Source organism: Xyrauchen texanus, chromosome 8 (genome assembly GCF_025860055.1).
Source record: "Xyrauchen texanus isolate HMW12.3.18 chromosome 8, RBS_HiC_50CHRs, whole genome shotgun sequence".
Taxonomy (NCBI): Eukaryota; Metazoa; Chordata; class Actinopteri; order Cypriniformes; family Catostomidae; genus Xyrauchen; species Xyrauchen texanus.
The window spans coordinates 44639843-44654352 of NC_068283.1; the positions used below are offsets into that span (position 1 = coordinate 44639843).

The window sequence follows — 14510 nt, forward strand, 5'->3', positions numbered from 1 at the left end:
CGCAATTTTATTTGAAATTTGTTATGAAATTTAAATTTGTACATCTTGAAAAAATGCCTAAATGCGTTGTCAAAACATGCCCCTTGAATTGTTCCTGTCAGGCTGCTCCGCAACAACTTGGGGCACTTTTCTCACATCGTATGAAAATATTCAAATTCCAGGACATTTTGCGTACCGGAATGGAATTAAATTTTTACAGGACGGACGGCCAAAACCCGGAACGATCCTGGGAAATCCTGGACAGATGGCAACAATAAGTGTGGCACTTACAATGGAAGTAAATGGGGGCCACTCCACAGACATTACAATCAGAATCAGAATCAGAATCAGAATCAGCTTTATTGCCAAGTATGCTTACACATACAAGGAATTTGTCTTGGTGACAGGAGCTTCCAGTGTACAATACAAACAATACCAAAAACAGCAGCAAGACATAGGAAATTAAAACAAAAAACAAAAAAGAACACAATATAAATAATTATACATATACGTACATACATTCACCTTCATACATACCCACATACACACGTAGTGCAAATCACTGTTTCAACAGTAAAGCCACAAGACCTAAACAATAGTGTGACTTTAGTGTGACAAAATGGTTACTAAGGTTTTCTTTAACTTTGGGTTAAGTTAATATCCAAGTTTACAGGTTCGTTGCCATGACGATGTAATGCCATAATGCCTACAATACAGATTGAACAACTTTACAGCTCATGTAATACACGAGTTTAAACAGAAGAATTAATGTAAGTGCTTTTATAAAATTATAAGCTTCACATTTCTGCTTTTGGCCCCATTCACTTCCATAATAAGTGTCTCACTGTAATCGCAATCTATGCTTATTTTTTTTTTAAAGAAAAAGGAGCAACGAGACGAAATATTATTTTTTTTGGTATTCAACATTATGTCACAAATGCTGTCGATGGAGCTTAACCGGTCTTGAACCCGTCGGAATATTCCTTTATATGTGAATCTGTATTTTGCTCAGGCGTTCAGTGAGTCATACTAAGCGCGAATCCATCCGGGGTCCTTCAGTGTCTTTGGCGCTGGATATACTGAACATAAACGCGCGTGTTTATAAATGAAAATTTTCTCTATTAATCAGGAAGATTTAATATCGGTGTTATGGAGGAGTTAGACGTGGAGCCCAGTACCACGGTAAGTGCAGGTTTATTCAGATCCATGTGTTAATTTGAATGAAAATGACCATGTAAGTGACGTATATTCACTGAAGTTCACTTGTGGAGGTACTACGCAAGTGTATCATTGCCATATTTATTTACCATGATATTGACAGTTGAAGTCAGAAGTTTACATGCAGTTAGGTTGAAGTAATTCAAACTCTATTTTATTTTTGTACCACTCCACAGATTTCATATTAGTAAACTATAGTTTTGTCAAGTCGTTTAGGACATCTACTTTGTGTATGACTCGAGTAATTTTCCCAACATTTGTTTACAGACCGATTGTTTCACTTTTCACAATTCCAGTGGGTCAGAAGTTTACATACACAAGTTTACTGTGCCTTTACACAGCTTGGAAAATGCCAGAAAATGATGTCAAGCCTTTAGACAATAAGCCAATTAGCTTCTGATAGGAGGAGTACTGAATTGGAGGTGCACCTGTGGATGTCAAACTCAGTGCCTCTTTGACAACATTGGGAAATCAAAAGAAATCAACCAAGACCTCAGAAAAAATATTGTGGACCTCCACAAATCTGGTTCACCCATTTGAGCACTTTCCAAACACCTGAAGGTGCCACGTTCATCTGTACATACAATAGTACACAAGTATAAACACCATGTGACCACACAGACATCATACCGCACAGGAAGGAGACGCATTCTGTCTCCTAGAGATGAACGTAGTTTGGTGCAAAAAGTGCAAATCAATCCCAGAACAACAGCAAAGGACCTTGTGAAGATGCTGGAGGAATCAGGTAGACGAGTATCTATATCCACAGCAAAACTAGTCCTATATTGACATAACCTGAAAGGCTGCTCAGCAAGGAAGAAGCCACTGCTGCAAAACCACCATAAAAATGCCAGACTACAGTTTGTAAGTGCACATGGGGACAAAGATCTTACTTTTGGAGAAATGTTCTCTGGTCTGATGAAGCAAAAATTGAACTGTTTGGCCATAATGACCATCGTTATGTTTGGAGGAAAAAGGGTGAGGCTTGCAAGCCGAAGAACACCATCTCAACCGTGAAGCATGGGGGTGCAGCATCATGTTGTGGGGGTGCTTTGCTGCAGGAGGGACTGGTGCACTTCACAAATTATGTGGATATATTGAAGCAACATCTCAAGACATCAGACATGAAGTTAAAGCTCAGTCACAAATGGGTCTTCCAAATGACCCCAAGTATACCTCCAAAGTATTTGTTGTCTTTGTTAAAGACAACAATGTCAAGATATTGGAGTGGCATCACAAAGCCCTGACCTCAATCTGATAGCAAATTTGTGGGCAGAACTGTAAAAGTGTGTGTGAGCAGGAGTCCTACAAACCTGACTCAGTTACACCAGTTCTGTCTGGAGGAATGGGACAAAATTCCAGCAACTTATTGTGAGAAGCTTGTGGAAGAATACCCAAAACATTCGACCCAAGTTAAACAATTTAAAGGCGATGCTACCAAATACCAAAGTGTGTGTAAACTTCTGACCTCAGCTGTATGTGGTACTCCAGAGAATATTATGGTATATGTTCAGAAATGGTACTACCTCAGAACATGGCTTTTTAGAGCTTTTTGTTCATATATGCTTTTACTATGATGTCTAAATTAATTTCTACAGGTCTCTGTGGAAATGTTAATAAATTGTGTCATGTCTGATGCAGAATAATTGAGTTTCTGGTATAGTGAAGGTACCAGATGATCATTCAGTAACCCTAAAATACTATAATAATGCTGAATGATTACCATATGTTCATGGTGGAACTATAGATTACAATATATTCATATAGTCATTTCTGGTCATTTATTTGTGAGTGTCTGCTTGTGGTAACACACATTGTCATATGTTCACACACACATACACAGAATGATGGTGGAACATTTAGAGCAGCATTAATCGTGTTTTTGATGTTCTTATTTTCTGCAGCATATTCCTGGTGTTGGCTTTCATCAGAAGCACTTGGGGTTCGAGTGGGGTCCTGGAGATCTGTTAGCCTACGAGACAAACTACAAACTGCAAGGTATTATTCTCCCCGGATAAACCGCTCCCTTGTGTATATGTGAAATATACAGTTAAATATCTTGACACAGCCGGTCTGATCTGTTTTCCTGTTCAGGTCCGAAATCTGCAGGCTCTCCATTCGTCCACATCGTGAGGAAAGATGAAGATATCTGCTCTCCGATCCTGCGCAAACTCTTCAACGAGTCTCATCACATTTTTGTAGGGCTGCAGAAAATTAACGAGGACGTGCCGAGCAAAAACAAGAAGACACAGTGAGTGTTTGTGTCCAGATTTCATTGAAACTCAAGTTAATACGACCTTAAAATCCATTATAATTTCTGAAGTAAACGAGGCATTTTCTGGTTATGCTCTGCTTGAAAATGTTTCATTGCTAGATATTGCAAAACATGTAAGCCGGAGTGAAATCTAATTTGTTTTTATGCTTTTATGTTCAATATATTTATTCTGTATGGATTGTTCTGGTGTACAGTACACTGGGGGAAAAACAAAAAACTATTCTTTGGCTTAGCAACTATAACATATGAAAATGAATCACTTCTACTCTCTTAGCTTTTCTTAATTTGCATTCATGTGTTCAACATAAAATATATCTTGAAGGTGATGGTCTGCACTTATGTAGCGCCTTTTTAACCTTAATGGTATTCAAAGTGCTTAAACTGTGTCACATTCACCCATTCACACACCAATGATGGCAGAGCTGCTATGTAAGGTGCTAGCCTGCCATTAGGAGCAACTTGGGGTTCAGTGTCTTGCCCAAGGACACTTCGGCATGTGGAGTCATGTGGGCCACCATCCCTGCGATCAGTGGCCGACCCGCTCTACCACCTGAGCCACATCCACTCAAGATTGAATTTACTTGAGTGATCAAGTAAATTAATAATTGAATAATATTTGGCCTAATAATCCATCAAATTAAGATTTTAAGTTCTAACTCAAATAATCAAGTTCTGAACCTGAGGATGTGGGGAATACCCATACGCCCTTGCGCTTGCATAATTTTAAGCACGTTTGTTTGGTCAAAATGAACTTATTGGGGCATTTGATCAGTTGTTATTAGGAGTTCAGAGAGATTTTAGTATTCTTGATTGATGTTGTTTTGCTGTAATTAGTTTTTTCATGTGAAGTCACCATTAAGGTGATTTGTTTCCCTTTTGGTGAAGTTGGATTCTGTTCAAACCATGCAAAGTTCCCTTGTGCATGTATGTGCAGCTTTATCAGCACTTCAGTTTACATTTATGCATTTGGCAGACGCTTTTATCCAAAGTGACTTACAGTGCACTTATTACAGGGACAATCCCCCCGGAGCAACCTGGAGTTAAGTGCCTTACTCAAGGACACAATGGTGGTGGCTGTGAGGATCGAACCAGCAACCTTCTGATTACCAGTTCAGTTCTTTAGCCCACTACGCCACCACCAATCCTTTTAAAAACCCTTATGCAGTAATCACAAATAACTAGGAAGGTTGTAAAAATTTTAAAATGGTAGGGAGTGCAAAACCTGTTAAACCACTTTTGATGTGCTTTTAAAGTGCGAGTGATCAATCTGTTGATGTTTCCTGCAGGTTTGTCAGTATCAGTAAGAACTACAGGTCTGTGATCAGAGCCTGTATGGAGGAGCTGCAGCAGAATGCAGGTAATCAATCACATCACACATGATGCTGATTCAATTTAACAGCCGAAGTGATTCAGATTCTCTCACCCATCCCTCTATTTCCAGTTGCAACTCAAGATGGTTCTCTAGCATCACAGTATGGAGATCAGGTACTGACAAATCATGTAAAACACGCTTCAGATGTCAACATGAAATCAAAATCAACCCTATTTATTTGAGTGACAACAACTGAAACTATTTGCATTATGGGTATTTTAATAACAATAATGCATAAAGCTGCCATAAGCAATAATGAAGCCAAGCACACAAATGACAAACATTTGAATTGAATTGAGAATTAAATACATTTTAAGCAGAGTGGTGAAAAAAACACGTCAATACGCCAAAGTGTTAATGAGATACTGCCTTCGATCCTTATTGGCATCTTGCCATATAATTTATGCATTACACGAGAACGGTTTGGTCTAACAAAAAGCTTTTCATAACTTTGCGTCATGAGTATCCCTGGATGATACAATGGAAATTTCATGCAAATCAGATGTACGGCCTAGGAAGTGGCTGACAGGAGGTTTGGCCGACTATTGCAAATTTGGTGTCATTTGACTCCATATGCCCCTAGGAATCTAAAGAGGCCAGTCTCATGAGTTTAGTCCAAACAATTTAGAATATGCAAAAATAGCCTTTTTTTTTAACCACTTGGTGGCACTGTGCCAAAACTGCAGGTGCCCTCAGGTCATGCTTATGATGACATATACCAAGTTCCATGTCAATATGCTAAAGTATTGCAAAGAGACAGCCTTGTGTCCATTTTGCCATGCTCGCCATGAAATTCGTTGAAGCGGTATACGAGAACGGTTTGGTCCATCATTCTGAAATCCATAACTTTTTCTCACGAGTGTCTTTAGATGATACACGCCAAATTTAGAGTGAATTGGCCGTACGGTCTAGAAGGGGTTCGAAAAATTGCCTAAACGGTGGAAAGTCTAGTCGGGTGGAAATTGTAATCATGGTGTCCATTCGACCTGGCATGAGCCAAGGAATCAGAGGAAAAAATTACATTGTTTCTAGGCCCTACAGTTATTAGCATTAGCATAAGCTGAAGTGCAACTTTGAACTGTTGGTGGCACTAGAGGTTATGAGATAGAGACTCCAAATATTGTTCATTTACATTTGAAACGGTCCTTTATCAGTGTGCCAAATTTCAGCATAACCCTACTTGTGTTTCACTGGGCTGCCAATGCACCCAACACAATGCAGGGGTGGCTGTGGCTCAGGTGGTAGAGCGGAACAGCTGCCAATCACAGGGTTGGTGGTTCGATTCCCGGCCCACATGACTCCACATGCCGAAGTGTCCTTGAGCAAGACACTGAACCCCAAGTTGCTCCCAATGGCAGGCTAGCACCTTGCATGGCAACTCTAATGTTAAAAAAAAGCGCTATATAAGTGCAGACCATTTACCTTTGGTGCTTGGCCCCTAATAATACAAATAACATTCCCATGCATATCAAAAGTAGCTGCTCAGCTAACACATACCTAACGGAAGGGTATGTGAGAAGGGAGAAATACATAGCAAATGTTGTTGCACGTTGTCTTTAACTATCTGTTGTTGCACTTTAACTATCTCTCTCCTTCTCCAGGTGTCTATTCTTCTGGCTATTGAGCTCATCTGGAACTTGTGTGAGGTGCTCTTCATTGATGCAGCTCCAGGTAAAGACTTGATAAAGATATCCAGAAGCCAGATTCCTGTAAAACCATTTCAGTTAAAGCTGCTGTAAGCGACCTCCGCCAGACGTATAGTTGCAGAACGTGGACGATTGGTTAAAACTAATCATGGGAGTGGTTTGGACATGTTCTTTATTCACAGTCATGCATGCCAGCGGAGGTTCCTTTTTTTTATTTGAGACCGCTTACCTACTCATTTGTTGAGTTGAAGTTCTTCTAAACTATGCACAGCGTCTAAAAGCGAGATACAAGTGAACCCCGTATGACATGCCACAATAGTCAAAGATGTCCATTTAGTGCATGTTTATATAGAAAAGCAGCGTAGGATACAAAAACGTGTTTGTTCGGTGTGAACTGCCCCTGACAAATTTATTTACCATAAAATAGCCGGCTCACTGCTGCTCCACCTGCTGGACTGGGTGCGTCTACACAAGTCTGATGTGGATGCCAAAGCGAGAGACGTGCTGCAGAGCGACAGCCCCACCCGACATCAGTCCTACTGGGAAGTGGTACGAGCACATGACCTCCTGAGAGTCCATGCATCAGTACTCCTCTGTGTCATTCTATTCACTGTCTGTCTTTCTTACTGTAGGTGATTAGTTTGGTTCTGCAGGGACGTATGGATGAAGCTCGGCAGGTGTTGTCTAAACAGGCGTCTCTGCGGGCAGACAGCAGCTCTGTGTTCAAGCGCATGGACACTCTGTTACACAGCATGCCTATATTTAACGTACGTATATCAGGACACGACATGGATTTAACACATCTCCATGAATGGAGTGCATTAAAGCTTCAAAGGTGAATCTTATGAAATCGGTCAAAAACATGTCCACGTCATATTTCACCCCATAATGCGGTTATGAAAATTTTTAGAAGAAGATCGAGCTCTGTCAGGTCCTTATAATGCACGTAAACGGGTGCCCAGCAATTTAACAGACCTAAAGTCACATTTAGGCAGCATAAAAGTGATCCACATGACTCAAATACTCTGTTATTACAATGTGTGTGTGTGTGTGTGTGTGTGTGTGTGTGTGTAGCCCACTGGCACTCAGACGCTGACAGAGTTTGACATGAAATGGAGACACTGGCATGAAGAGTGTGACCGCTGTCTCCAGGACAACACCTTCGCTAGCAACTGTGACCTGGAGACCATTTGCAAGGTGAAGAGTCCTGACCTCTGCTGACCTGTACTGAGAACCTTTACAAACGCCGTTTCATTGTGACTCTGTCTCTGTCAGATTCTGGTGGGTGATGAGGATACGCTGCTGGAACAGAGAGAGCTATTGAACACCTGGTATCACTTCCTGGTGACCCGATTGCTTTACTCTCACCCGACAATCAAGCCACCCGATCTGCACTACTACGCACAAGTACACACCGCACTAGTGACATTGTTTTGTGTGGTTGGATTTCAGAAAGCTGAATATCTGTAATACTGACCTTGTGTTTGTGCGTTTCAGTCGAGTATGAACATGTTTCTGGGTCCGCGGGCGTCACTGGAGCCTCTGGACATCATCCTGCTGTCTGCGTTTGAGTTTGACATACACCAGGTCATTAAAGACTGCAGGTACATTGACTCGTGTTTAGTCTGAACACTAGGTTCTGCACACACTCAATGCTAACACGCGTGTTGATGTCTCTACAGCATCGCACTCAATAACTGGTGGTTTGTGGCTCATCTGACCGATCTGTTGGATCACTGCAAACTCCTGCAGTCACACAATCTACAGTGCGTATCTCACATCATCATACCATACATGTATTCGGCTATAGTAACGTTCCATAGGTGGCATTTTGTAGTTCACTTACTGTATATGGTTACACATGGTTTCTTACACCAAATACACTGTAGACTAGAGGTCGACTGGTAGTGGATTTTGCCAATGCGATAACAGATTAGTTTTTAAAAATACATTTACTGAATGTTTAAGTCTTTATGTATTTGTCTTTTAAAGGCAACAAGAGTCCAGAGTTAAGATAAAACCCAAATTTTTATATATTGTGCAATCAGAATCCCAATAAATACCAAAAAACGTGAGATTTGGTGACATGCATTTACAATCATCTGCAGTGTGTAACTATATAAACGCTATAAAGTAAACCTGGTCATAGACAAACGGTAATGACTGAGCAGTTATCCATCAATGGTACATCAGCATGAATCAATAGTAGACATGTTGCACAACACACTCCACATGAGTCAGTGATTGTTTTTCATTTCACCTCTAGAGGGCGCTGTTATACTGTAGACTCCTTCAGCTGCAGAAACAGAGGAATAAAAATTATGTTTTAGTTGATACTTATTCATAAAATGGACATTCATTTAATCTTAACGGACATTCGCCTGTTTTCCTGGTTCCCGCTGGTGCGTGGGGGGGTTGGTCGCTCCGTTCCACCAGCCTGGTGTGGCGTCTCACCCTGCCTACCTGACTTCACCGGCCTGCCTACCTGGCGGTGTTCTCGCCGTGGTTGCTGCGGACGGCTGCATATCTGACGGAGAGATTTCATGGCGTGGTGGCTGTCCTCTTCGTGTGTGTTCCCGTTTGCCATTTGAGGCCCTGGAGTTTGCACTCGTCTTGGCTCTGTGGCATGCGAGATGTGGGGCGAAACGGGTCGCTTGGTGCCCCCGTTCCATGCGGAACTACCTTGGATATGTAATTGTTCCCCTGCTACTCATTCTGTCTGTACTGTTGTGTCAGATATGTGCAGATTAACAGTATAATTTCACTCCGGACTCTATGATTGACTCTGGCTCTCTTGTTTTGTGGTGTTTGGTGTATTTACTTCTTATGGTTTGTTGTTTGTGAAGCGCTTTGATCATTGGAAAAGCGCTAATATAAATTAAATGTATTATTATAAAAACTGTTACCAATGATTTTAGAGGCCGCTGTTCTACTGTAGAACCATTCAGCACCGGAAATGGAGGAACAATAAAAAAAAAAAAAACGATTAGCATTTGTTTTAGCTGATAACCGATCGTTCCATTGGTGCCGCTATATTGGTAAAACTAATCAAAATCACAATAATAACCAGAAAGAAATAAGATTTTATGACATGCTCTTACAATTATGATTTATTATAATATAAACACTATATCATTGCCATAGGTTTACAAATACTGTGTGTGAGCAGTAATTCATCAACCGTAGATAATCATTCTTCAATAGGAGTCACAACAAACTCCACGCGGAGTCAGTGATTGTTTTTATTTCACCACTAGAGGCCGCTGTTGTAATGTTGAATCAAGGAGTTCTCACGGGAGACGACTCCTGCGGCAGAAACAGAGGAATAATAATTACAAAAATACTGTTGCCATTGATTTTTGCTGATAACCAATAGTTACAAATAGCAACTATTTGTGCCGAAATATTGGTTAAAACCAATCAATAAACCGAAAGAAAAAAGAATTTGGTGACATGCACTCTTACATTCATCTACAAGGTATTTCAATATAAAGACTATAATATAAACATTGTCATAGGCTAATAAATACAGTATGAAACTTGGTGTCACCCTCAGCTTCGATCACCTGTGGGGTCCCGCAAGGTTCCACTTTAGGACCAGTATTCTTTTCATTATATATGCTTCGCCTGGGTACTGTTTTTAGAAAATAAGGGATTTCATATCACTTTTATGCTGACGATATGCAGATGTACCTCCCGTTGAAGATGGTGATGATGTGTCTGTTAAATCTCTTTTTGTGTGTCTGAAAGATGTGAAATGCTGGATGGACAATGACTTTCTCCAGTTAAACAAAGACAATTTTTGGTCCTAGTAACTGGTTTAATAATATTGCATGGAGTCTAGGTCCTCTGTCATCTAATTTGCATTCCTATGTCAAAAACCTTGTTTTTAACAGTAATTAATCAACAGAAGATTATCATTCATCAATAGTAGTTGCTACGTTGCACAACAAACTCCATGCGGAGTCAGTGATTGTTTTTATTTCACCACTAGAGGCCGCTGTTGTACTGTAAAACCAAGAAGTTCTAATGGGAGACGACTCCTGCGGCAGAAATGGAGGAATAAAATCTATCTATTTATATATATAATTAATTTATTTATTTTGCATTGATTTTTGCTAAAAACGGATCGTTCCAAGCAACTATCGGCACCAATATATTGGTAAAACTGATAAAAATCCCAATAATAACCATAAAAATTTAAATTAAATTTGGTGTCATGCCAGTCTGACAATTATCTACAATGCATTACAATATCGGTAAAACCGATATATCAGTCGACCTCTACAGTAGACCAAAGATCCAAATCCACTTCTGGGTCTTTAGGAAGGTTTCGTTCGATATAACACCCATAACTGTTTTGTGTTTTATTTTATTTTTATATATGTTTGCAGTTTTGGGTCTAACCTGCGTGAGTTTCTAGTTTTGGAGTATGCATCTGGCCTCTTCACACATCACAGGTGATTTAAATGTTCAATTGTAAACGCAAGTTATCTCGTTTTATAAAGTACTAGTAATTGGTAATAATTGTGTATGTGTGTTAGTCTGTGGCAGCTGGCGGTGGATTATTTCGATCACTGTCCTGAGTTTGGTCGTGTGTATCTGGAGCTGCAGATCGAGAGGGTTCCACTCGACACAGAACGCAAAGCCATTAAAGTCCTGCGTGTCTGTGAAGACCGACAGATGAGTGAACAGGGTGAGTTAGTTTGTTTGGTGTAACTAGCTGAAACGCCCATTCACTGCCCATCCTCACACCGTGTGTGTGTGTGTGTGTGTGTGTGTGTGTGTGTGTGTGTGTTTCAGTGCGCAGTATCTGTAAGATCATGGCTAAAAGAGCTCTGAGGAACAACAGACTGGGTTCTGCTCTCTCCTGGAGCATCAGAGCCAAAGACGCTGCGTTTGCTACACTCATATCTGAGAGGTTAAACCGTCTGTCTATCTGTCGCATGAAATGTAATATTATTATATCGATTTTTCCCTAACCCGTGTGTGTGTGTGTGTGTGTTATGCAGGTTTCTTCAGGATTACAGTAATAAAGGCTTTTTCACTGATCTGGATCTGTTGGATAATCTGGGTCCTGCCATGCTCCTCAGTGACAGACTCACATTTTTAGGTACAACTGATGAGAGACTGAAGAATCACATCTAGAGTAACAAGCTGCGGTCACAATAGGGGTGGATATGATATCATGCTAGAGGGGTTCTGGTTTTAATAAATCACAAATAAACCTTTTGAATGGAGCACAAACACTGCATGTTACTCCAATGAAACAAAAAAGATTATCTTTGTAACCTTTCGTCAAAATGTAATGACTTGCATATGAATGTTCTTTTCAGCTGAGTGCTTGGTCTGTTGTTTAATGCTAATGAACCGTCACATTGATATTTAGCCATTGTTTTAGGGTGATGTTGACACGTTAGCATGTAACTATTTGAATAATATATTTAATAACAAAAAGATCAATGACATCATATACATATATTGTGGCAACAGACAAGTATAGCATTTACACGATACAAAAACGTGCTTTAAAAGTCTCAATATTGTTTGTTTTATTTCCATATCATTGAACAAAACGCTATTATTGACCTAATCCCATCTGGCTTTTTTAGGGGGGATTTTCTCCCCTTTTCTCCTAAATTTTGAAGTCCTCGTGGTGGCGTAGTGACTCGCCTCAATCTGGGTGGGGGCGGACGAATCCCCAGCTTAGCTGGGATATGTGAAAAAAAAAAGTAAAAGTATATATGCAAAGAAAATACCTTCACGTGGGGAATTTCTGCTGATGAAAAACGGTCATCTCTATGGGAATTTGTGCGATCGTGTATTTAGAGCAACGGACTTCCAGTGGCGAAGAATTTCCTCGCACTGAGTTCGAGTTTGGTGAACTTTGTCAGGCGAAATCGACCAATAGGAAGTTGCTTGGTTTGGCGGTGGCCTCGTTGTGGGCGGTGCTTCGTACTCAACTGCACTGAATATTCACAAAGGACAAATATCATTTTAGTGGCGAGGATAAAGTGCAGCATTAAAATGTCGAAGGTATGTGTGGCCGCCACGCCTTTACAGGTGCTGTAAACGATTTTGATTTTTCATGGAAGTGTATGCAAAAACTTTCCCTACTCCAAGTGTCATGAGATATCTCGCCGGTTTCTGTGACAGCTCTAGACTCAAAATGTGTTGTGGGCCATGTTCTGTGATGCTTTCTGCCTGTCAATCATTTCTTATGTTCCCATATTATTGTAGTTGCAGTTTTTCGTTTTATTTAGGCTGAATTCCATTTTTATGCCACGCTGCTCATTACAGTTGTCAGTTGAGGGCGCTGTTTTGCCACTTGTTTTTGACAACTGCTTCTGCTTAATAAATCTCATTTGGTATCTTTGGAGTGCGGGGTTTTGGAAAGAGGGGGCGTGGCTAAGTCAACAGCTCAGCTTGTGGAAATTCTAGAACGGCTAAAATCACTTACAGCGCCTTTAATCGCACCAAATTAAATCGTTAAATCGAGAGAAGTAACAAATAAATATAGATTTGAAAACGAAGCACTAACATTGGGTTATTAGTGTAGTTCAAAATGATTATTTATCCATAAGTATGTCACCAAATGCTCGTGTATACTTAGTTTTTCTGCATTCCGGATCGCACACGGTCACGCACTTTTAGCACCATCATTGGCAGGCGCATGCGCTACGATGCGCACGGGCCACGCGCATGACAGTCCCTGTGATGACGAATATAGCTTATCATTAGCAAGGACAAATGAGTTATACTTGGGCCTTAAGAGTGTGATTTTTGTGTGTTTTCGTAGGAAAGTACCGTGAGTTCCACCGGCTTTATGGTGAAAAGCGATTCGCAGATGCAGCGAAACTCCTGCTGTCACTCATGACGGCGAAGATCGCCCCCCGCAGTCTGTGGATGACACTGCTGACTGACGCACTGCCGCTACTGGAGCAGAAAGAGGTGCGAGAAACGAGCCTTTCACAAAAACACAAGGAAATTATTTACTTTTCTCCTCAATTTGTAACGTCCAATTCCCAATGCGCTCTAAGTCCTCGTGGTGGCGTAGTGACTCGCCTCAATCCGGGTGGTGGAGGACGAATCTCAGTTGCCTCCGCGTCCGAGACAGTCAATCCGCGCATCTTATCATGTGGGTTGTTGAGCGCGTTACCATGGAGACCTAGTGCGTGTGGAGGCTTCACGCTATTCTCCGCGGCATCCACGCACAACTCGCCCCACCGAGAGCGAGAACCACATTATAGCCACCACGAGGAGGTTACCCCATGTGACTCTACCCTCCCTAGCAACCGGGCCAACTTGGTTGCTTAGGAGACCTGACTGGAGTCACTCAGCACACCCTGGATTCAAACTCACGACTCCAGGTGTGATAGTCAGCATCAATACTCGCTGAGCTACCCAGACCCCTGCAAGGACAAGATTGATTGCGCTAAACTTCACCAATGAGAACTCTTTAAAAGGATCGTTCAACCAAAAATAAAAGCATGTTGTTCCAAATGTCATTCCACGTTCAGTTCATTCCCGCTGTATTGTTTTCATGTGTTGAATCGCTGTATGTTTGCGTTTGAAGGTGATATTTTCTGTGGATCAGACATACGAGCTCATGTCTTGTCTTGAGGAACTGACATCAGGAGCCAACGACCCAAACCAGACGGCACAGGTACCGCGACTCAACACAGAAATGACACTTTTAATTGTTAATGAGGATTGTTCTGAGTTTGTTTATCCATTTCAGGAAGAAGACATAGAGTCCACAAAGATGGAGCTGTTGCGACTCGCTCTGGCCCGAAATCTCGCCATGGCCATCGTGAAAGAAGGAACGATAGAAACATGAGTTGGATACCAGCGGGCAGCTCTTTATTCCGTTGTCTTTGTGTACTGTATATAATTCAAATAAAGCTGGTGAACACATCTTTTTATACATGTTGTCCAATATTTGCAAAAACGCTTGCCATTCTGATGCATTTTTCTTTTAATAATGTCCCATCTATGGGGAATAGTTTGATTTGTTTTG

At 41.0% G+C, this 14510-nt stretch overlaps 1 protein-coding gene across 1 annotated transcript; it reads left to right on the forward strand.

Annotated features, from left to right (window-relative positions):
- Positions 1 to 1026: 1026 nt before the first annotated feature.
- On the forward strand, positions 1027 to 14403 carry LOC127648296 (nuclear pore complex protein Nup85). Its single transcript, XM_052132890.1, has 19 exons — positions 1027 to 1161; positions 3102 to 3195; positions 3292 to 3448; positions 4759 to 4829; positions 4914 to 4957; positions 6446 to 6515; positions 6918 to 7039; positions 7123 to 7257; positions 7565 to 7687; positions 7766 to 7897; positions 7988 to 8094; positions 8173 to 8256; positions 10885 to 10950; positions 11035 to 11186; positions 11294 to 11411; positions 11503 to 11603; positions 13290 to 13441; positions 14067 to 14156; positions 14232 to 14403. The coding sequence occupies exons 1-19, from the start codon at positions 1129 to 1131 to the stop codon at positions 14328 to 14330; spliced, it is 1950 nt and encodes a 649-aa protein (XP_051988850.1). The 5' UTR covers positions 1027 to 1128; the 3' UTR covers positions 14331 to 14403.
- The last annotated feature ends 107 nt before the right edge of the window (positions 14404 to 14510 follow it).